Consider the following 25550-nt stretch of genomic DNA (forward strand, 5'->3'; position numbering starts at 1 on the left):
AAATTTTTCTAACTGGGGGAAGGTAACAGACATCCAGGTCCAGGAAGCATAGAGAATCTCAAACAAGATGAACCCAAAGAGATTCACACCAAGATCATTGTAATTAAACTGTCAAAAGTTAAAGAGAGTATCTTAACAACAGAAAGAGAAAGACCACTCATTACATACAAGGAACTCCCATAAGACTATTAGTTGATTTTTCAGCAGAAAATGTGCAGGCCTGAAGGAAGCACATATTCAAAGTGCTAAAAGGCAAAAACATCCAAGAATACTCTTACCTGGCAAGGTTAACTGTCAGAATTGAAGGAGAGACAGTTTCCCAGACAAGCAAAAGTAGTTCATTACCACTAAACTGGCCCTACAAGAAATGTTAAAGGGACATCTGTAAGCTAATTAGAAAAAGGCCATAAATATATGAATATAAAGGCCCTACATAAGAAAATATATGAAAGAAAAAAATCTCACTGGTAAAGTCAAATATATGGTAAAGGTAGTGGGTCAATCACTTATAAAGTGAATGTGAAGGTTAAAAGACAGAAATAGTAAAATTAGCTATAACTACAAAGAGTAGTTAAAGGATACACAAAATAAAAAGATAAAATGTTACATCAACACACATAAAATGCAGGAGGTGCTAAAAAGGTAGTACTTGTAGAATGCACTAATACTTATTTTGAACACCCCATTTTTAACGGAGGCCACTTGGCCGCTTGAATTTTTTTAATATTTCGATTTTTTTTATTTTCCTTTAGTTTTTGCTTCATTTCACATTGTAGACTCACCTATATTATAGCCCAGGTTGGTTGGCACCAGGTATACCCACCTACACTTTGTTCATAACCAACGGCTGCTCTAACTGGACTAGTATTTGTAATTACTTGATGCTCTTATCATACTAGCAAGTTAAGCATTTTATAGCTGACCCGTGATTACAGCCACATATTTATTTAGAAGTGGGAAAATGTTGACATCAACAGTATATTCTATATAAAATGAATAAGATTTTATTATGTTCCTTCACACAACAATAAAATGTATTTCAGTTTCTCCACTGGCATTTTGTAAGTGAATTTTTTAATGGCAGCAATAAAGAGTGTTTTTTTTATTTTTTTTTAATTTTATTTTTAAACTTTACAAAATTGTATTAGTTTTGCCAAATATCGAAATGAATCCACCAGAAAGAAAAACACCAATACAGTATTCTAACGCATATATATGGAATTTAGAAAGATGGTAACAATAACCCTGTGTACGAGACAGCAAAAGAGACACTGATGTATAGAAAGAGTGTTTTTTAAAGCTGTTTTCCTTTTCTTTGCTAGGGGGAGCACATGACGATAGAAATAAATCTCGTCCAGTTGTAATAACTTGTGTTCGTCCAGGAGGGCCTGCTGACAGGTAAACTTCCTCTTTCTGTGTCACTATCCAAGTGGACTAAATGAAGCTGGGGACTTTGGCAGAGAAGTTGATGAATTAAAAATTTCATAGTAACAGATAGATATTAAATAAATATGTCGGAATGTGAAAACAAGAGCGTTCAGGCTGAAGAATCAGAAGAAAGTTAAGTTTGACCCCAGATTCAGCACTTACCACCCTATGTGTTTGACGTGTGACTTAACAGTTCTCCGCTCACTTCCCTCCAAATGTAAAATGTAGAGGATAATGCCTACTTTTCAAGGTTTTTCATTTTGTTAAGGATTAGAGATTTATGGTGCATTGCAGGGGGCCTGTCATACTGGAGGCATTTAATAAAAAGTATCTGGCCCTTTTACAGCAGGTCCTTGAGATGTATCCTTGCCAATTGCTAATCTCCTAACCTGGAAAGATAGATGATGGGGTTCTGACTCCTACTACTTCCAACATCCTTGTCATGATTATTATACCTTGATGATGACTATGAATATCAAAGTCGAAGTGATTTTTAGTAAAAGGGAAGGAATATTGTTGGTGTTAGTGTTTCTTCCTTGCTAATTTGAAGATTTCCTACATAAACCTTTTGGATGGAGAAGTCCCAAATGAACACACAGCTTAGATGTCTCAAGAGACACTTATCTTTGTATTACTTCCCACAACAAAAGTCTGCTCCATAATGGTAGGGAACACAACTCCTGCCACTGGATAGGAGAGGAGAAGAGGAAAATGCACTGATTACCCCCAACTCTGCACAAAATGTTTCAGCCTAGAATGGCTTTTTAAAAACCTTTCATAAGCACTAGATATAGCAATAATAATAGTAAATACTGCTTGTTGAGTGATTACCATGGGCCAAGAACTGTGCTGAGTACTTAGCAGACATAATCTTATTTTATCCTCACAACCATTCACTAAATGAGGTATTTTTATCCACATTTACAGATGACTAAACTGAGGAACTATATGCTTAAATGACTTGCCAGCTAGGATAGGAATTTAGATTTATTTTCCTTCAAAGCTCATACTCTTAGCTCAGTTTTTTAAAAAACTTGAAGTTTAATTAATATACAATAAGAAAATATGAAGACACTTAGGTTCTCCCCTCTGCTAAAGTTATTTGCCTTTGTGGAGGATAATACAAAGTATTTTGTTGTTGTTGTTGTTTTTCTTCTTCTTCTCATGCTTTTCTTGTGAATTATTCTTCCTGGAGCAAATAAGAATATTTTCATTTGTTATTAACATTGTGAGTTGGAGTTGGCAGAAATGTCAAGAGCAGGCTACTAGTTTGTGAACATTTTACCAAATTAATGTAAAACTAAAGGAAACCCTGGTGGCTCAAACGGTCTGCCTGCAATGTAGGAGACCCAAGTTTGGTCCCTGGGTTGGAAAGATCCCCTGGAGAAGGAAATGGTAGCCCACTCCAGTGTTCTTGCCTGGAGAACTCCATGGACGGAGGAGCCTGGCAGGCTACTGTCCATGGTGGAGTCGTATAGAGTCGGACTTGGTCGAGCAACTAACACACACAAAGGGAACCAAAAATTTTAAGATAAAATTTTAGATTTAAATTACGTGGAGAGTTGCCTGGGTGAAAGATGTTTAAGACATCATTTTTATTCTTCCCAAAGCCTAAACTTGTAATCCCCACATTTGGTTTTCTCTTCTTTGTTGACTCTCCTGCACCGGAGGGTTATAATCTGGAATCCTCTCTGGCTGCACTTCAGTGGTGTCAGTATTGTGCTGAGGCATCTTCTCCCACTGCCTTGAGTGTCTGTGTCTACAGAAGGGAGAATAGTATTTGCCTGCCTTTTCCAGGGAATATGAGACTGAATCAATTTAATGATCACCAAATGGCCTTATAAATCAGTAGGAAAATGCAGAGACTAGGGAAATTTTTCACCAGCGTTCTTTCTCCAGCTTGGGTTCACTGGTGATAAATGAAATGGAATCAGCAGGCTTTTCTGCTCACCAAGCTTTGGGAAAATAGGTGAGTGCTATTTCCTTGGCTTTAATAAATCAATTTTAGACATTTTGGCAAAAAAAAAAAAAACCTAGAAAAGAGAAAATGTGCCTTTATTACTCTTGCACCCCAGGAGTTCATTGTGGGTAACTTGGTTATTTGCTATTGTGTTGTTATTTTCTTATTACTGATTTTCATATTGCAGCAATTTTCTGTTCAGGGTTCCTTCTGTTAATGTCACACTTGACGCTTAGAAGAAAATGCAAAGGGAGTGGATGGTAGACTGTGTGAAAGAGCCACTTTGGCTAAGTGACTATTAATGTTGAGCCCCACGATGCTAAATTAATGACTGTTTCTTTATTCTCCCTTCAGAGAGGGTACAATCAAACCTGGTGATAGGTTGCTCAGTGTGGATGGAATTCGACTTCTTGGAACCACGCATGCTGAGGCCATGAGTATTCTCAAACAGTGTGGGCAAGAAGCAACGCTCCTGATCGAATATGATGTCTCGGTCATGGGTATGTCAGATACTAAGGTTGGGATCTCGAAGTCTACATCATGTCACTGTCCATTTCTGATAAGCCACTTTGGATTAAGAATGAACTGTTATGTCCTCCTGTAGCAGACAGAATTTCATCAATGCTATGTTAGTCCTCTGAGTTCAGGAAAAGGTGAGGATCACTTCTCAGCAATTTAGAGTTCTCATGTCGATAGAATCTATAAAAGCATCTCATTCTGTCAGCATGTTTCACCTAGCAATCAGCTCTTATGCGTAGATTACCCTTTGGCAGGAAAGTATTTTCTCCCTCCAATTCATAAAAACAGTATTACTAACTTAGGGGTTGGTACTTTTTCTTTTACTACAGGGAGACTGGAAACAGTAGGATGTTCCTTTCCTTCTTGTAACTTCACAATGTGAAGCCAGCTAATCAGAATTAATAGAAATTACCATTTTATCATCAGACTTAGGGACAAAGAAAGGAAAGGGGACATATCGCATCCTTGACTAAAATGAGAAGTTGAATACAGTATCCTTTCCTGAAATAATGATTCCAATAAAAAGTAATTCTATTTCTACCTTCTCAACTATAGTAAAACTAGAAAGGTATTCTCACATGCCTTTTCAATGGGAATAGAGTGTCAAAGTTTTGTGTAATGTTGACTAAGGCAGAGAAATTATGAGATAATGAATTGAAACCTGAAATTGAAACTTAAATCATGCTCTAAATACTTCTTAAAATTTTCAGACTTGATTGTGTGCCTGACTTAACTATCAAGTTCTATGTTGGTAAAATGTAGCTGAGCAAAAGACTTACTCTGTAACTGCAAACTCCTTTATTTCCCACTCTGTATGATTCCTGTAGAAGAATGTTGCTTGAAAGTGTTCTCAATCCGTCTACTGGCCTGAAATGTATGAGGTATGAGGCTTCCTAAAAGATGTAAAGTTTGAGAATTACAGAGTTCTTAGAGTAAGTGGTGTGGTATGCTCTTGAGATGGAAAGGTCAGGGATAAATGAGCTCTCCTCCCTCTCTTCTTCCTTTCCCTTGTTTTCTCTTTCTTCCTCTTTTCTTCCTCTTTTTATTTTATATGTCTTTTGAGTTAGACAATTTGGGTTCTGTTTTCAATTCTACTGATTTCTAGCTATTAGTTTAACCGTGTGAACTTATCTCCCTGTGCCTTAAGTTACCTTCTTTGTCAAATGGAGACTAGGAATGCCTATTTTGAAAGGCAGTTAAGAAGATAAAATTATACAAATAAGATATACTTTAAGTGATGATCCAGTGTGTTATTGTTAAAAATTGAAGCAAAAGTTTGACATGTTTAACTCATTCAGTCTACAAATATTTCTTTTTTTAATATTTAAGCTCAGTGAAAGTACAAAGACTATAGAAATAAAACAGACATGGTCTCTGCCTTTATGAAGCTTGAAATTGACAAGAAGGAGAGATAGTAAACAGGTACAGGCCAAACAAACACTCAGAAAGTGTGATCACAGCAGAAACTAACACAATATTGTAAAGCAATTATCCTCCTGTTTTTAAATTTTATTTTCAACTGGAGGATAATTGCTTTACAATGTTGTGTTGTTTTCTGCTGTACAACAGTGTGATAAAGCTGTAACTGTACATATATCCCCTCCCTCTCGAGCCTTCCTCCCACCGTACTCCCATCCCACCCCTTCTAGGTCGTCACAGAGAACCAAGCTGAGCTCCTGTGTATACTTCCGTTTACCACTAGCTATCTGTTTTACATTTGGTCCTGTATATGTTTCAGTGCTATTCTCTCAATTTGCCCCACCTTCTCCTTCCCCTGTTGTGTTCACAAGTCCTTTCTGTACATCTGTGTCTTTATTCCTGCCATGCAAATAGGTTGATCAGTACCATTTTCTAGATTCCATATAAATGTGTTTTTTTCTTTCTGACTTACTTTGTTCTGTATGACAGATTTTAGATTCATACACCTCACTTCCCAGGTGGCACTAGTGGTAAAGAACCTGTCTGCCAAGGCAGGAGACACAAGAAGTACGAGTCCAGTCCCTGGGTCAGGAAGATCCCCTGGAGGTGGGCATGGCAACCCACTCCAGTATTCTTGCCTGGCAAATCCTGTGGACAGAGGAGCCTGGCAGGCTGCAGTTCACATGGTTGCAAAGAGTCGAACACAATTGAGGTGACTTAGCATATAAATAAACACAGCAAAAGGTGAATGTTCCCATTAAATATAAACATTACAGATATTCATATATGTAAAACAATACTTAATAAGGACCTGTGTCATAATCTTGAGTGGGAAGTTTTAATATCTAAAAATATATCATTTCTCTCAAATGCATCCATAAATTCTGTTCAAAATCTCAGAAGGATCTTCAGAGGACTTTTAAGAGCTATTTCTAAAATGTATATGGATTAAAAAAAGTGGAGATGGGGAAAACAGCCAAAATGTTTTTGAAACAATATGAAAGTAGAGAAACTTGTTGCATCCAACATCAAGACTCATTCTAAAATTGTGCCATTAAGTCTGTGTAATATTTACATGGGGTAATAAATAAACCAGTGGAAGAGAGTCCAATGCCACAGACCACTGCAGAAGTATAGCCTTACGTTAGTGGGGAACGACTGAGCTAGTCAGTCAATGATACTGGGTCAATTAGTTAGCCGCATGGGAAAAAATTCAATTAATTTCTTACTTTATACCATACCCAAAAATAAAGCCTTTATTTACATAACCATTTCCCAATAGAATGCTATTATAAATAACTGGAATTAATATTATTTTACCCAAATCTTTGTATTTCTGACTTCATTAAGTCAAAGGGCATATTTCTTTTTAAAATATTTGATACATAATTCTGGTTGTCTTCTATAAAGATTATACTATTTTATATTACTGCCAGCAATGTTTTAAATGTACCTGTCTCATCAGAGCACCAGATACAACTTTGAATAATATGTTTTTAATTTTTTAATTTAAGTAAAACATTGCATTTATATTTTAATTTACTTTAAAACAATTTTCTAGTGCAAGTAAATGTTTTTTCACATGAACACTAGCCATTTTTGTTTTGCATTGTCTGCTTATGTTCTGTATTCCTTTTTTCTATTGGAGGCATTCTTAGTTTTATTTTCCTATTGGAGCTTTTTTTTTTTAATTGTTTTGTGTAGCTATGTATATATTAAGGATACTGGTTCTTATCAGTGTTTTGTAAAAATTATTTTTAGTTGTTTATATGCCCTTTCTGACATATGTAAGTTTCTTTTTTTTAAACTTAGATCTAGTGTTTTTCTTAGAATTTAAATATTCATTTTTTCTAAAGTTACCTAATATCCCTGAATTATTTAATAAAGATTCCATCACATGTCCACTAATTTTTAGAATCATACCCTAAGTTGTTAAATATAACTGGACTCCACATCTGGGCTAGCCAGTCTGATTATATCTAGTTTCAGACCAGATTTCAGCATAGGACTTTTGAATTGAAAGTCTTAGCATAAGAGTTCTTATTGTCCTAAAAAGACATTTTTGAGGATAAAATTATTTATCCATATAGTACATTTATTGTATTATTCTTCTAAGTTCTGCTAAGTTTATATAGCAGGTGAGCAAACTTTGATTTTGATTTTTTATTTCTTTTTAAATTCCTTTTTGTCTTTGTTCACCTCTCTTGCACCTGCTGACTTTCTCTCCTCCATCCTTTCTCTCTCATTCTGTTCCTCATTCTCTTTCTCCCTTTCTTCCTCCTTCCCTTTCTCCCCTTTCTTTTTTTGCATTCTACTCTGTTTTTCACATGTCAATACTTTTCACTATTCTAATTGTCTTACTTAGATTTTTTCTGATATTTCTTTTCTGTTTTTCTCCTTTTTCTCTGTTTTTTCTTTCTTTTTCTATTTCTGTTTTACTAATTATGTTAAGATGGCATTAGGCATAGATATGGTCAGATAATTAAGAATGACAATTTGTGGAAAGAAGTAAAAATGGCCCTTTAGAAAATCAGAATATGAGATACTTTCAGTTAGAATGGCTGTTCATCAAATACTAACCAACCTTTCCTTTTATAAAAACAAAGAATTTCCCCTGTTTTTGCAACATGTTTTTTTGTTGCTGTTGTTTGTTTTTGCAGCTTTTGTCATTCTTTCTCCTTAAAAAGAGTGAAATGAGCAGCTTATACAGCATAGCCTGCTACTTACTTTGAGAGGTCCAATTGGTATTTCTTTTAAACTACCTGAAAGTCAAAGTACCATTAAAAATAGTTTACCACTCTCGTTTTTTGTTTTTGAGAAAAAAATTCTAGTATTTTTAGGATACTTGAAAAAAAATTGGGAGGCCTGGTGTGCTGCAGTCCATGGGGTCTCAAAGAGTCGGACATGACTGAGCAACTGAACTGCTCTTTGGTAGGGGAGGATGGAACGTATGTTGAACAGAATGAGTCAAAAAATGGCACTTCCCCAAAGCAGATAATGTTGAGTTGATGAAAGTAATAGATGCCCATTCAAAGACACAATCAAATGTTAAATATTTTATTCCCACTAACGACGTATGAAAATTTTCATTAATTTCACATCCTCACCAACACATGGTATTCTCAGTCTGCTTTATGGTAACTATTCTGATGGGTATGCAGTGGGATCCCATGGTAAACTGAATGTATGTTTCCCGGATAAATCATGAATGAAGCACCCTTTCATTTGCCACTTAGAACATTCTTGATGCTTTAATTTTACTTTTAACACTTTCATTTATTTATATAATATTAAAATGATGTCACATTATAACTCAGGAAGCAGGTGTATGTCTATAATCATAAATATAAATATTGATTGTATTTATTTATATGCTACTAAAAATACACAAATTATTTTGCAGGAAACGCATGCATGTGTGTGTGTGCAGAGATATTGATTATCCCTCTGACTCATTGATATTAATCAGATATATTTTTTAGTAAATCTCAGCTCAAAAATTTTAGCATATTCAGTAGTATATTTGGGAAAGCTGTTGAAACTATCAATTTTATCAACTAAAGTTGAATTTAGTTGGTGATAAAATTTTCCAAAAAATTTATTGCAATAATACTGGTAAGACAGGTCTAGGAGGAAGTAAGAGTTTAGTTTATCTGTTCTTACAACTAATCATCATTAAGTGGGTGTGTATAGAATAAAGCAAAATATCAATGTTTATCTTGTAGGTTTAAAATGAAGTTACTTCATGGTATCATCTTACCTTACCAAATGACATTATGAATCTTTAAGTCACAAAACCTCTTAACCTACCTGTGGTGTTTTTCTGAGTTCCTGTAAGTCATGACTCTCAATTATTTCTCTGCTTGGCTTCAAATTTTTCCTTCTATTTCCTTGGACTAAATCAGCATGCAAAATCAAGAATACTGAGAAAAATGTTACTCTTTTCTTAGACATACCCAACTTATTACATCTTTGCCCAGCTGTATGGCTAATCCTTACTTACATTCCTTCCTAAGCAAACATGAAATAATATTAATGATTTTCAAGTGATTGTTTCATCAGGGATGGATTGAGGATGTTATGAGTCTTCAGAAGAGATGATTACTTTTGTTGCAACCAAAAAATTATATAGGTTTATTGGTGTTACCACACTGAATCTTGGCTGTTCTTTGCATTTCATTTTTCTAGAATATGAAGATCAAAATATATAACTTCCAGTAGTCACTTCTCAGTCATAAGTACCAAGAGTAAATTGACCACTATTTGTATTTTCTAAGGGCAAATCAGTTTCTTCCAGATGATCTCAATTTACTAGAAACTGGATTTTTCAAGGGCCTTAAAAGTATTTATGATCCACGTGCTTCCTTGTGAGTCCCCAGAACCTATTCACAGAAACCTTCTCCTATTCATAGAAAATATCATAAACAGAAGCCCAGGGAGTTTCCTGTATAAAAGAAGTCTAACTTTTAAATGGCAGCAGCAGTTTATTAAGAATGTTACTTTTCTATGATTAAAAATAGATTTTGTTATACTTTCTCCATTTGTATCTACAAAATGAATTTTTGAAGAATCCTCTTATTCCTAATCATCTCACTCACTTCTCCATATTTGAATTCAGAGCCACTTGTCCTATTTGGGAAATAGAAGAAGTAGGTAAGGAGAAAGTTACCCTAAGCTTTAAAAACTAGATTTTTTATTTTAAATGAATAGATTTGTTTTTAATTTACTTTCATAGTATAGTAATATACAAATAGAAAAGTGCTAAGATTTTACTTGTACAGCTTGCTGAATTTCCACTTATGTATTTTCTAGCCAGGTCAAGAAAGAGAAAACAGCAACCATTATCACCAGAATCCACACTGTGCCTCCTCTCAATTGCTACCACATCTTTGCTACCAGTTTGACTCCTGTCTTGACTTCCTAAGCCTTAAATGTATTCTCCTAATTCTTGAACTATCTGTAACAGGAATCATATGGTACATTTCTTGGGTATTAGGCTTCTTTTGAAGCAATTTAGATAATTTGATTTGAATGTAAGAGGTACTCATTGGCAATACCTGAGTAACACTAATGTAAGAATAGAGTACTTTGGAATATCTTTCAGGGGCTACTTCTAGAAGTTTGGTATTACATTTGGTATGAAGAGGATGAATAGTAGTATCAGAGTGGGAGTGACATGGAATAGTAAGTTAATATTTATCTTTTCCTTAAGGGCCCATTTAACAATATTTTAGGTGATATCCGTGTGATAGAATCAGAAGGGTCTTTTCAGTCTTTTGGGCCATTTGTAAAACGAGGGAACTTAGACTACATCATTTCAAAGGTCTTTCCAGCTCCAATATCCTATGACTCTGAATTTACTAGTGTCTCTTAAAAGATTTCAGAAGTTAACCTTTTTTAATTGATGTAATCAAAATAAAATATTATAAATAAAAATAGTTTAAAATGACATTTAACTCTTGTTTAAACTGAATTAAATTGGCTTCCCTGGTGGCTCAGACAATATAGCATCTGCCTGCAATGCAGGAGACCCAGGGTCAATCCCTGGGTTGGGAAGATAACCTGGAGAAGGAAATGGCAATGCACTCCAGTATTCTTGTCTGGAAAATTCCATGTACGGAGGAACCCAGTAGGCCACAGTCCATGGGGTCGCAAAGAGTCGGACATGACTGAGCCACTTCACTTCACTTCACTTCACAGGTGGCGCTAAGTGATAAAGAACCCACCTGCCAATGCAGGAGACGTAGGTTCAATCCCTGGGTTGGGAAGATCTCCCGGAGAATGGCAACCCACTCCAGTATCCTTGCCTGGAGAATTCTCAGAGAATCTCATGGACAGAGGAGCCTGGTGGACTGTGGTCCATAGGGTCACAAAGAGTCGGACCCAACTGAAGCACCTTAACACACAAAGTGATTACAATTTCAACCACTATTCTAAAAGGAAAGTTGGTCATTTCCTTTGTTAATCATGTCAAACACAGCAGTCCTACTGACAGTTACAGATTTCCCAGAGATTATTTTCCATCATTCCCAGAGTAGGCGTAAGGCCAACATGCTGCTATGAAGTCATTATCTGCAAGGATCTTGATACTGGCATTCGGAGACATTTAATAAATTAATGAAAATTTGGTTAAAATTCCCTCACTTTCAGATTGCATATTGTACTTTTAAAATTAAACACATCCCTGAAGGGGGAAAATTAGCCCTTTAATTTAGTGTATATTAAAAGATGAAAAACTGACTGAACCCCATCAGGGGAAATCTCTCATCACATGGTAAGCTTCTCTGAAGTCATGTACATGTATTAGGTAGACTAGAATTGCATTTCCTTTTCAGAAGAGTAGCAGACAAGCACTTAACTGACTGTAAGGGCGGTTCTAGGCCATCTTTTTAGAGTACTACCAAAGTACTAGTCAAGATTACTTTTCTCTGTGGTTGAATACTAATTGGATATTCCTCTTTGTAAAATGAACTTAAACAACCTTTTTTTTAAAAGAAATTTTATTGAAATATGGTTGTTGTACGACGCTGTAAATCAACCATATTTCAATAAAATTTCCTTTAACAAAAGGTTGTTTAAGTTCATTTTACAAAGAGGAATATACAATTAGTATCCAACCACAGAGAAAAGTAATCTTGAATATATATATATAACTGTATATTCTGTTATATACACATATACATACACACACACATATGTATGTATTTATGTGTGAGAATTAAGTTGCTTCAGTCTTGTCCAACTCTCTGCAACCTTATGGACTGTAGCCTGCCAGGCTCCTCTGGTCATGGGATTCTACAGGCAAGAATACTGGAGTGGGTTGCCATGCCCTCCTCCAGGGAATCTTCCTGAACGAGGGATCAAACCCACATCTCTTATGTCTCCCACATTGGCAGATGAGTTCTTTACCACTAGTGCTATTTGGGAAGCCTATATATATATATATATGCTCAGATTCTTTTGGGGTTTATTTGGGATTCACATATACACACTACTATATGCAAAATAGTAGATATAATGGTCATCTGAGTTAAATTCACCCATTCCAGTCCATTTGAGTTCGCTGATTCCTAGAATGTCTACATTCACTCTTGCCATCTCTTGTTTGACCACTTCCAATTTGCCTTGATTCATGGACCTGACATTCCAGGTTCCTATGCAACATTGCTCTTTACAGCATCGGACCTCGCTTCTATCACCAGTCACATCCACAGCTGGGTATTGTTTTTGCTTTGGCTCCATCCCTTCATTCTTTCTGGAGTTATTTATCCACTGATCGGTAGCATATTGGGCACCTACTGACCCAGGGAGTTTCTCTTTCAGTATCCTATCATTTTGCCTTTTCATACTGTTCATGGGGTTCTCAAGGGAAGAATACTGAAGTGGTTTGCCATTCCCTTCTCCAGTGGACCACATTCTGTCAATGGACCATTATATCTACTACTGCGGGCAGGAATCCCTCAGAAGAAATGGAGTAGCCATCATGGTCAACAATAGAGTCCGAAATGCAGTACTTGGATGCAATCTCAAAAACGACAGAATGATCTCTGTTCGTTTCCAAGGCAAACCATTCAATATCACAGTAATCCAAGTCTATGCCCCAACCAGTAACGCTGAAGAAGCTGAAGTTGAACGGTTCTATGAAGACCTACAAGACCTTTTAGAACTAACACCCAAAAAATATGTCCTTTTCATTATAGGGGACTGGAATGCAAAAGTAGGAAGTCAAGAAACACCTGGAGTAACAGGCAAATTTGGCCTTGGAATATGGAAGCAGGGCAAAGACTAACAGAGTTTTGCCAAGAAAATGCAGTGGTCATAGCAAACGCCCTCTTCCAACAACACAAGGGAAGACTCTACACATGGACATCACCAGATTGCAGCCAAAGATGGAGAAGCTCTATACAGTCCAGCAAAAACAAGACCAGGAGCTGACTGTGGCTCAGATCATGAACTCCTTATTACCAAATTCAGACTGAAATTGAAGAAAGTAGGGAAAACCACTAGACCATTCAGGTATGACCTAAATCAAATCCCTTATGAGTATACAGTGGAAGTGAGAAATAGATTTAAGGGCCTGGATCTGATAGATAGAGTGCCTGATGAACTATGGAATGAGGTTCGTGACATTGTACAGGAGACAGGGATCAAGACCATCCCCATGGGAAAGAAATGCAAAAAAAGCAAAATGGCTGTCTGGGGAGGCCTTACAAATAGCTGTGAAAAGAAGAGAAGCGAAAAGCAAAGGAGAAAAGGAAACATATAAGCATCTGAATGCAGAGTTCCAAAAAATAGCAAGGAGAGATAAGAAAGCCTTCTTCAGCGATCAGTGCAAAGAAATAGAGGAAAAAAACAGAATGGGAAAGAAATCTCTTCAAGAAAATTAGAGATACCAAGGGAACAGTTCATGCAAAGATGGGCTCGATAAAGGACATAAATTGTATGGACATAACAGAAGCAGAAGATATCAAGAAGAGGTGGCAAGAATACACAGAAGAACTGTACAAAAAAGATCTTCACGACCCAGATAATCACGATGGTGTGATCACTGCCCTAGAGCCAGACATCCTGGAATGTGAAGTCAAGTGGGCCTTAGAAAGCATCACTACAAACAAAGCTAGTGGAGGTGATGGAATTCCAGTTGAGCTATTTCAAATCCTGAAAGATGATGCTGTGAAAGTGCTGCACTCAATATGCAAGCAAATTTGGAAAACTCAGCAGTGGCCACAGGACTGGAAAAGGTCAGTTTTCATTCCAATCCCAAAGAAAGGCATTGCCAAAGAATGCTCAAACTACCGCACAATTGCACTCATCTCACATGCTAGTCAAGTAATGCTCAAAATTCTCCAAGCCAGGCTTCAGCAATATGTGAACTGTGAACTTCCTGATGTTTAAGCTGGTTTTAGAAAAGGCAGAGGAACCAGAGATCAAATTGCCAACATCCGCTGGATGATGGAAAAAGCAAGAGAGTTCCAGAAAAACATCTATTTCTGCTTTATTGACTATGCCAAAGCCTTTGACTGTGTGGATCACAATAAACTGTGGAAAATTCTTCAAGAGATGGGAATACCAGACCACCTGACCTGCCTCTTGAGAAACCTATATGCAGGTCAAGAAGCAACAGTTAGAACTGGACATGGAACAACAGACTGGTTCCAAATAGGAAAAGGAGTACGTCAAGGCTGTATATTGTCACCCTGCTTATTTAACTTATATGCAGAGTACATCATGAGAAACGCTGGACTGGAAGAAACACAAGCTGGAATCAAGATTGCCGGGAGAAATATCAATCACCTCAGATATGCAGATGACACCACCCTTATGGCAGAAAGTGAAGAGGAACTAAAAAGCCTCTTGATGAAAGTGAAAGTGGAGAGTGAAAAGTTGGCTTAAAGCTCAACATTCAGAAAACAAAGCTCATGCCATCTGGTCCCATCACTTCATGGGAAATAGATGGGGAAACAGTGGAAACAGTGTCAGACTTTATTTTTCTGGGCTCCAAAATCACTGCAGATGGTGACTGCAGCCATGAAATCAAAAGGCGCTTACTCCTTGGAAGGAAAGTTATGTCCAACCTAGATAGCATATTCAAAAGCAGAGACATCACTTTGCCAACAAAGGTCCATCTAGTCAAGGCTATGGTTTTTCCTGTGGTCATGTATGGGTGTGAGAGTTGGACTGTGAAGAAGGCTGAGCGCCGAAGAATTGATGCTTTTGAACTGTGGTGTTGGAGAAGACTCTTGAGAGTCCCTTGGACTGCAAGGAGATCCAACCAGTCCATTCTGAAGGAGATCAGCCCTGGGATTTCTTTGGACTGATGCTAAAGCTAAAACTCCAGTACTTTGGCCACCTCATGTGAAGAGTAAAGTCATTGGAAAAGACTCTGATGCTGGGAGGGATTGGGGGCAGGAGGAGAAGGGGACGACAGAGGATGAGATGGCTGGATGGCATCACTGACTCGATGGACGTGAGTCTGAGTGAACTCCAGGAGTTGGTGATGGACAGGGAGGCCTGGCGTGCTGCGATTCATGGGGTCGCAAAGAGTCGGACATGACTGAGCGACTGAACTGAACTGAATAATAGTAACTGCCATTGTCTAAGTACCTATTATGTGCAAGGCAACTTTATAAACATTATCTCATTGTATTCTTACTGTAAAAGATAGGCATAGGTATCCCTATTTCAGAAACCAGAAAATAAAAGAACTTGCCCAGGTAGAAAAGAACAGAGCCAGAATTCAAACTGTTATGAATGATCCTAGAACCTTTGCTTAAAGCAACTGAACCAGAACAGCTTTTTCTTTTTCTTTTTCCTTCAATTGAAGTATCCCTGTTGGCTCAGTGGTAAAATTTCTGACTGCCAATGCAGGAGACACAAGTTTGATCCCTGGTTCAGGAAGAATCCCTGAAGAAGGAAATGGCAACTCACTCTAGTATTCTTGCCTGGAAAATCCCATGGACAGAGGAGCCTGGTGGACTACAGTCCAGAGGGTTGCAAAGAGTCAGACAAAACTTAGTGACTAAACAAAAACAATAGTTGATTTATAGTGTTGTGTTGATTTCTGCTGTACGGCAGTGATTAAGAGAATGATATTGAAACATGTAAAATATCATGTAAGAAACGAGTTGCCAGTCCAGGTTCGATACACGATACCGGATGCTTGGGGCTAGTGCACTGGGACGACCCAGAGGGATGGTATGGGGAGGGAGGAGGGAGGAGGGTTCAGGATGGGGAACACATGTATACCTGTGGCAGATTCATTTTGATATTTGGCAAAACTAATACAATTATGTAAAGTTTAAAAATAAAAATTTTTTAAAAAAGATATATATATATATTATATTATATATATTCTTTTTATATTCTTTTCCATTATGGTTTATCATAGGATATTGAATATAATTATCTATGCTATACAGTAGGACCTGTTGTTTATCCTTTCTATACATCATAGTTTGCATCTACTAATTCCAAACTCCCAGTCTTTCCCTCCCTGCCTCGCCCTTGGCAACCACAAGTCTGTTCCATCAGAGCAGTCCTAATGCAACATTTATATGATAATTCTTAAAGCTAAATGTTTAGAGCTGACTTTGACTTCTCCCCTCAGCCTATTCCCCTCCCATCTTCCTCATCTCAGGCATTAGTGCCTCCATTGGAGCAGCTCTCAAATCAAGAGACTAGGCCATCCTTTGTTTTTCCTCACCCCGCTTATACCTAGCTCTTCTGCAGAGTGCACCTCTCCTCTTTCCAGCCACCCTCCTTGTCTGCATTTTTACTTTCTCTGCACTTGTCCTCACGTCTCACACCCAGAAGCCGCCCTCTCTCCCAGCCACCTCTCAGCATGTGCCTGGCTCCACCCCTCACTCCCATTCCCTTCTCCACGCTCGCATAGAAGCCCAAGAGACCTTTACATGGCACTCATGGAATCATATCACTCTCATCCAATGTCATCCACTAAATCTCAGATAAAATTAAACTCTATACAGTGCCCATGAAGCCCTGCCTGCTGTTTCCAGAGCTGCCTCCCCCATCTCCATTCTCCATGGGTTCTTAGGAGCGCCCTTCTCTTATTCCCAAGACTCTTTTTTTTTCTTTCCTAGCTCCTCCCACCTACCAGGCTCCTGCCCTCTGGGACTTTTCAAGTTCTGTTCCCTCTGCCTCAGAAGTGATTCTCCAACCCCAACACATGAACAAACACACATTCTTTACCCAGCTATTTTGTACATATCCTTTAATGTCACTACCTCAGAGAAAACCTCTCTGACACTCTCTCTAAATTAGGTCTCCCTGTTTCACTTACCCAGGGAACTCTTACTTTTCTTTCACAGTAGTTATCACCATTAAAATGCTAATTTGTTGGTGAGCTAATCCGATATCTCCTTCACTAAACTGTAAGCACTATAAGGGCGGCAGGGATAGGGAGATAATATATATATTTTAACCACTGTATGCACCATATATGCCTGAGGCACAGAAAGTTCAGTTCAGTTCAGTTGCTCAGTCGTGTCCGACTCTTTGCAACCCCATGCACTGCAGCACGCCAGGCCTCTCTGTCCATCACCAACTCCTGGAGTTCACCTAAACTCATGTCCATTGAGTCAGTGATGCCATCCAACCATCTCATCCTCTGTTGTCCCCTTCTCCTCCCGCCTTCAATCTTTCCCAGCATCAGGGTGTTTTCAAATGAGTCAGTTCTTCGCATCAGGTGGCCAAAGCATTGGAGTTTCAGCTTCAGCATCAGAGGCACAGAAAAGTACACATTAAATATTTGTTGATGGAATGAAAGGCAGACAGCTTAAAACTGGTATGTCCACTTAGTTCACTAAGTTGACAGTAAATATTTACTCTGCTCTGAAGAACTCCAAAAGTAGTAGTAAAAGATGCAATAAAGCCTTAAGTAACCAATTTGCAGTGCTATTCTGTTCATCTTATTTATTCTTTCCTCCGCTTCTCTTTTCTCTCCTCTCCCCTCCCCTCACCACCCTGTTCCCTTCCTTTCCCTTCCCTTCAAGAAGTATTTCCTCCAGTTATCAGTAAAAGCATCAGGGTGTCTGAGTCCCACAGAGCTACATGGAAGGGCTTTCTGTGACTCACTGGCCCGTAGCCACAGTTAATTTTCTTGCCCAGAGTTTCATTAGCCATTTTCAGTGATTCCAGAATACCATAACTGCAGAGTCTAACAGTAAGCATTAGTCTGGAGATCCAGACTGTTAGGGAATTTACCAGACTCCCCCAAAGAAGGTGCACTGGTGTACAAGAAACAAATTATTTCTCTCCAGGTCTCTGAAGATTAGGAAATACTGGGATCAGAGCACAAAGTGGCCTTTATCACCATGTGCCCAGCTCTTCTCTATTTTAGAAAACCCTTGTTTTCACCAAGCAGCAAATATGAGTCTTCATGACTAAAGTCCCTAATATATGGATTTTGAAAGCTGCCCTGCTATGGTATGGTGATTGGTTGAAAGCTTGGTGTTTTGTAGCTCATTTGAGGACCTGAAGCTTCTCTTTAGTTACAACTGTTGTTCCTAATTGGGAGTGTAAGTCAATTATATCATCCAGACTCATTGTCCAAACCCTGTCATTCCCAGACCATTCACAGAGGTCTCATCCTTGTAAGCACTGGTACAAGGAAAATTCTCTTCGACACGAGGGCATGGTTTCAGATAAACATAAGCATCGTATGTTTGAACCAGCAGAGTATTAAGACCTGACTCACTGGAGACTTTCATTCTGGCTTAAGTTTGTGCCTCTCAAGAGGTAAAAAAAAAAAAAAGCCTACTAAGCCACACACACATTCTCTCAGAGAGTGGGAAGGAGTGGTTATCATTAATTCACAAGAACTCAAGTGATATTTCAGCTGCACCCATGTAAAGTCCCACCAGACTTTTTGCCTTATATGATTTGGTTCATTGCTGTTGGTTGCCTACTTCTTAGGACCCTCTGAGGATCTACTGCAGACAGATTATTTAAAATGTCTCACCCTGTGGACACTTGCAGTGGGTGACCCTAGGACCTCCTCCTTCTCAGAGGTGATTTCCATAACTTGAACACATCTTTTGAGATCCTTAAAAGACAGTTTTGTGCTGAGTGGTACATTCACCTGTGGAATCGGCTTCCCTTAAGCCTTATTATCCAAACAGAATTATAGTAAAAGCTTGGCAGACTTCCCAGCAGAATTCTCACACTTGGGAAGACATATGGTGGTGGGGGTGGGGTCTAAGATAGGTTTGAGGCTGGTCAACCAAGTTGAAGATATCATTTGGCAGAAATATTAAATATGCCACCTGTGAAAAAAATGAAAATTCATTTAATTTTTATAATTGCTGTCGTTGAAAGCCTCCATGTATAGTTTTTTTAGTACCTTGTCCAAGATATAGATTCATTAGTTATAGATTATAAAACTCAATCCATAAGTAGTGTAGTGTGGATAATCTGAAATTGCAGAGAGAGTTAATATTGAAATCATTTACAGCACTTAAAGCTAAGTAAGTGGAACAACACATGAAAATCTAACTAGGGATACACTACACAGCTGTCTAGCTCCCTCATCCTGTCCTCCTTTCTCTTTCTGTTAGAACATTCTCTTGATGACATCATTGTATCTTACATAAATGCAAACACTAAACGTTTTGGAGGCATGTAAATCATCATTTAATTTTTTTGATATTAGAGTCTTTTGTCTAGGTTTTTCTGGTCAAGTAAAAAAAGTAATTTTCTCAACATCTACCAGGAAATTAATTAGTCAGCATAGATACTAATGACATCAGCATGTCCTGGATTTAACCCAAGAAATTGTAGAGGAGGAGAGAACTAACAATTTATGTGGTTAGTTTCTGCCAAAAGTTGTACGAGGTACTTTGTACATTTTATTAACTCTGTCATAGCAACTCTGTGACATGTACACTATTATCCTTGTTTTTCATAAATGGAGTAATGTCTCGAAGAGATTACAGTAGTTGCTCCAAATAACACAGATAATATCATGTTAAACCTAGGATGGATCAGACGTTAAAAAGTCTGCCTGCGTTGTGGGATACTTGGGTTCAATCCCTGGGTGAAGAAGATCCCCTGGAGGAGGGCATGGCAACCCACTCCAGTATTCTCGACTGGAAAATCCCATGGACAGAGGAGCCTGGCGGGCTGTGGTTCATGGGGTCGCAAAGAGTCAACATGACTAAGCAAACATGTCCATCCATCCCGAATCTAGGATCTTAAGTCTGATAGTGCACCCACAGAGGATTGAGGTTAATCATAGCCAATCTATGAAGCAATAAATGTTTCAAGAATGGATGCAAGTTCTGAAAGCAGCAGAAAAACTAGTGGAACATGTCTTTGTTTTATTCTAAAGTTAAGATTCTGAAATTGAAATGTAAGACTCAGTGAATATTCTTTCAAAAATAAAAGTTTCACAGGGAATACTTTAAAGATGAAATCTTACCATTTAAATTATAAATTGTTTTAGGCCCAAATTCATAATTGAACCCCCTCCACTAAAAATCCCAGAACATCAAATATTTAACAGTAGGTACCTAAGAGAGTTCTGAATATGAAAGAAGAAAGTGAGACACTGAATTAATTATCTACTGGTATTTAATCATTCAGGCATTTTTATTGATTTGAATTCAGGTAAAGTTACTCAGACTAAAGAAGTGAGACATAATATTTCAGAAATGCTCCTACTTTTTTCATTTGAAACACAGCGTTTATTTTCTTATTTTTGTTTTTTTATTGGAATATAGTTTATTTACAATTTTGTGTTAGTTTCAGGTGTACAAAAAAGTGAATCAGTTATACATATTTTTAAATATTCTTTTCCCATTTAGGTCATTACAGAGTATTGAAAAGAATTCCCTGTGCTATACAGTAGGTTCTTATTAGTTCTCTATTTCATATACAATAGTGTGTATATGTCAGTCTCAATCTTCCAATTTATCCTTCCCCCGATTCTTCCCCTGGTAACCATAGATTTGTTTTCTACATCAGTGACTCTGTTTCTGTTTTGTAAGTAAGTTCATTTGTTCCATTTTTTTTTACAGTCCACTCCTACATCTTTTTTCTTTACTGTCTTAATATCTTGAATATATGGACAGACATCATCAGAGATCCTGGGTGCTACATCAGCCTCCCAGATTTCTGTAGAGAAGCAGAAGTGTTAGGCTGTAGCTTGTCTCCCAAGTGAGAGGAGGAATAGATAGTCCAGGAGAAGGCCACAAGTGTCCTCCCAAAGCAGGATCTGTGTTCACTTTTTAATATAATAAAGATACCGTGAACGATGTGGCACCATCATCAAAGTTGGGGTTCCATGATGAAAGGTTTAAAATGGAGCAGCAGTCTGTTAGCTCTTGCCTTTGGCAAAAACTCTCAACCTTCCCTGATTCCATAGATGCGTCCAGAAACTACTTGCCCTCCATTAAATCCTTAATTTCTTGCAAAAAGAGTGAGCTCCACTTCCTGCTGTTTGTACTGGTTTAGGGAAGTTTCCTACTCTCATATTTCAAAATATTTCAGGAGTTGTTTCAATTTCTGTTAATAAGAGTATGTCTTATAGTAGTGTGAAGTGCTATTTATCACTTTCAAATGCCCTCCCTTGTCAAGAAATGCATGCCTACAGAAAATACTATGTAACCCAAAAGGCAAAAAGATAATGTTCAAAACATGCTTCTGAAGGCATATAAGGCTCCCAGGAGACACTGTTCTTTAAAGTTGACAACCCCACAGTAACTGAATCTCAGCATCATTTGTTTGAACCCCTATCTAATGCTAGAATTTCTTCAGGACTTTTCTTGCCAAGCTCTACTTGAACACCTCTGATAACCAATATCTTCCTGCCCATCAAGCCTATATCCCCAAACAAGAGCCCTGCACCCTCGCTGCATGATGGAATCACTTGCAGAGTGTTTCAAATGCCCGGGCCTGTACCAGAGAGCTGTTGTGACAAACAAAACAAGGTGAAATACGTGAAATCACCTTGTAAACTATAACTTACAGTAAAAACATAAGGCACATCATCGTACACCTGTTAAAAATAATTTCTAAATATCCACCCATCATTCCAACCTGTCTAAACTTTTTTAGATCCTGATTGTGACATCCTACTTATTTTGTATCCCTTCCAACCATATGTCACATTTTCTATTTAAAATTTCATTTACTTTATGACTAATAAATGAGTATTATTGAGGGCCTACAGGATTCAAGACACTGGCCAGTGAGACTAGTATTTCCATCCAGTGGTCACGTTGACCCAAGCTGGGGACCCTCTTAGTGCCTCTGCTCTGTTGATGCCCTGATCAGGCTTTCTTTGCTTCTTCATTGACATGGCATTGGTCATTTTAATACATAGTAATCAAATTTTTCATTTTTTAAATCTAACCATTTCTTTAGACCTGTACATTTGCCCCATGTTGGGTTTTTTTTTTTTTTTTTAATATTGCATTTCTTTCCTGTCAAGCTCAAGGTCAGTCAAGAAATACAGATGCTTTAAATATTTCTGGGCTTCCTTTTGGCTCAGCTGGAGAATCCACCTGTAATGAGGGAGACCTGGGTTTGATCCCTGGGTTGGGAAGATCCCCTGGAGAAGGGAAAGGTTACCCACTCCAGTATTCTGGCCTGGAGAATTCCATGGACCATATAGTCCATTATTTTTGACACCTTACAAGTAAACTGGCTTTTAGGATATCTGCATAGTTTGTATTCATTTGTCTATTTTAGATCTGTTCCTAGAGAACTAGAATGCTTTTTTCAAATGTAACCATAAAACCTGACCTAGCACAGGAGGCCAAGGAGAGCCTGAGTCTTGTCATTAAGCCATTAACTCTTCTGACTGACAGTTCCCTCCCAGTCCTGGGAGATTAAGAACCCTTAGTGGTAAGAATTCTTTATCTATCTTGCAGGCACTCACTCCTACTTAAGTAGTTTCTCTGCCTCAGCACAACCTAGTGGAGGCTCATCCCATTTCCTGTGGGGTTCACTCATCCAACTCAGAAAAACCTGACACTGACTGTTTTTAGATGGAGGAGGAATCAGGCTTTCTGGAAAACGATGCTATGGAATATGATGACTGTGCAATGGCCATGTATATATGCCACATCACTTAAATAACCAGGCCAAAGGATTTTTCACTCTGTGCCTGATGTTTCTATTTTCCTATTGGTATCAGTCACTTAAATGCCAGCTTCGCCTGGCTCTTTATGCTTTTTACAGCAAGTAGGATGTAAACCTTCTGAGTTTGCTGAAAGCTTGCTCCTGGTACACAGAATTATGCCCTTAAAAAAAAGAAAAAAAAAGTCCTCACATTGGTACTGACAATGGAAATGCAAGCTTCCAGAGCTTGTGCAGGAAAGGGGCACAACCTTGTTTACAAGGAGTGCCCAGGTCACTGGGCCTAAGCCCAAAAACCTCTGTAAGGAATTTGTGACCTGATTTTTCTCACCCTCTCTTTTAAAAGTATAAAAACTCTTTATCATTTTTCTCTGTAGGATAAAATTAGAGCCCTAGGAAGTTTTTAAAAATAGTTATTTATTTGGCTGCACTGGGTGTCTTAGTTGCAGCATGTGGGATCTAGTTCCCTGACCAGGGATCAGACCTGGGCCCTCTGCATTGGGAACGTGGAATCTTCGCCACTGGACCACCAGGGAAGTACTGAGCCCTAGAAATTTAAATTGGAAGATTTTGTTAGTATTCTTAAAAAAAAAGGTTAAATATCTATAAAAACTAAGTCAGACTATCAATTTTAATACTGAAACCCACCATGTAAATTCTAACATGATTATTTCATATGTTATTACTCACTTAGCCAGGAGCCTTAACTCTCTCACTTATTTAACAAATGTGTTCTAGTTTCCCTTGAACTAAATACATAATAATACATTACTCTATAAAAGACCAGGAAAAGCCAAGACCGTCTTAAAGAAAAATAACCAGAGAACTCATACTACAAGGTACCAAGATCTATTAACAAGCTGAAGTAATTAAGACGGCATCATCCTGCCGTAAGGACAGACAGATTGATCAATGAAACAGAGCAGAAACAGAACTGTAGGTACGTAGTCATCTAATTTATGACACAAGTGACTTTGTAACACACTGAAGAAAAGCGATCTTTTCAAAAAATGATGATGGGTAAGCTATACTCAGGTGGAGAAAATATATGGTGACTCTCCTTATCCCACACCATACACAGAAATCAATTCCAGATAGATTGCTGATCTAAATGTGAAAATTAAATAGTAAATCTGGCAAAAAAAAAAAAAGTCTAGGAGAACATCATCATGACTTTACAGCAAGCAAAGATTTCTTAAAGAGAACACAAAGTACTAACCATAAGGAAAAAAAAGAATAAGAACTTCCCTTCATAAAAAGACTCCATTAAGAATCTGAAATGGTAAGTTATAGAGAGGGAAGATATATTTGTACAACAAATATCCAAAAAAAGACTCATATCAGATTATGTTTGTTTGTTTTAATTCCCGCAAACCAATAAGCCAGACAACCTAATAGAAAGTTGGAAACAGAGAGATTTGTGCAATTTGTAAAAGAAGGCTTCCTAGGTGGCGCTAGTGGTAAGGAATCCACCAGCCGATGCAGGAGCCATTAAGAGCTGTGGGTTCGATCCCCGGGTTGGGAAGACCCCCTGGAGGAGAGCATGGCAACCCACTCCAGTATTCTTGCCTGGAGAATCCCATGGACAGAGGAGCCTGGCAGGGTCCTCGGCGTCGCAAAGAATCGGACACAACTGAGCGACTAACACATATACACACTAACCTATGCTGCTAGATGTCAAGATGGCGGTTACCTGTGGGTCAGGGAGGTGATTTAAAGGAACATGTGATGCAGGGATTCTTTGATGCTGGTATTGTTCTATTTCTAGGTCTGGTTACACAGGTCTGTTTATGAAAATAAACACAGTTTATGGAAATCTCTCAGGCTTCAAACTTAAGATTTATGCATTCTCCACATGTTTGTCACGTGTGCTTTGTTCAGTCCCTCAGTCGTGTCTGACTCTCTGCAACCCTATGGCCTCTAGTCCACCTGGCTTCTCTTTCCATGAAATTTCCAAGGCAAGAATACTGGAGCAGGTTGCCATTTTCTACTCTAGGGAATCTTCCCAACCCGGGGATCAAACCCGCTTCTCTTGCATCTCCTGCATTGGCAGGCAGATTCTTTACCACAGTGCCACCTGGGAAGCCCTATGTTTATTATACTTAGTAAAAAATTTTAAAGCAGTATAGGCCAATAATCCAGGTTCGAAAGAAAGATGAGTCCCATAAAATGGAAGGGGCAGTGTCAAGATATTCCAAATAAAATTACCAGGGTGAGGCTGCTGCAGAGAATGAAAGTAATCATCAACCATGCTTTAGCCAAACTCAAGTTAACATGGGTGTATTATTGAATTCTACTTGCATTGTTTGGACTCTTCTTTCAGTACAATAACTGCATTCAAGATGGTCCCTTTAACTTCCCAAGAAAAACAGGATTTCAGATAAAGCTCATTTGAATACAGAAGGTATACTTTTTGTTGTATGGGTGTATTTTCTGAGTAGTGAATTTCAATTGACAAAACCAAACCAGCAATTTTTTAAGTTAAGAAATATTTATTAGAGTTTTGCTCATCTGAAAAGGGTTGAAATTATTAGTAGCATTATTTGAAGAAGATATCACTGATAAAAATACTTTTAACTAATGGGTAATTTGAAAAGCCCCCCAAAGGTACTTTTTATCTGAA

The 25550-nt window shown here is 38.0% G+C and overlaps 1 protein-coding gene across 10 annotated transcripts in view; it reads left to right on the top strand.

Moving 5' to 3' along the window:
- Positions 1-25550, top strand: part of GRIP1 (glutamate receptor interacting protein 1) — a 502117-nt gene that overhangs the window by 348652 nt on the left and 127915 nt on the right. For all 10 annotated transcript variants that reach the window (XM_070789346.1, XM_070789345.1, XM_070789349.1 and 7 more), the window contains exons 6-7: positions 1323-1398; positions 3743-3888. In XM_070789346.1, coding sequence (XP_070645447.1) covers positions 1323-1398; positions 3743-3888 — 222 coding nt within the window. The remainder of the gene's footprint in view (positions 1-1322; positions 1399-3742; positions 3889-25550) is intronic.

This window comes from Bos indicus, chromosome 5 (assembly GCF_029378745.1).
Source record: "Bos indicus isolate NIAB-ARS_2022 breed Sahiwal x Tharparkar chromosome 5, NIAB-ARS_B.indTharparkar_mat_pri_1.0, whole genome shotgun sequence".
NCBI classification, from domain to species: domain Eukaryota; kingdom Metazoa; phylum Chordata; class Mammalia; order Artiodactyla; family Bovidae; genus Bos; species Bos indicus.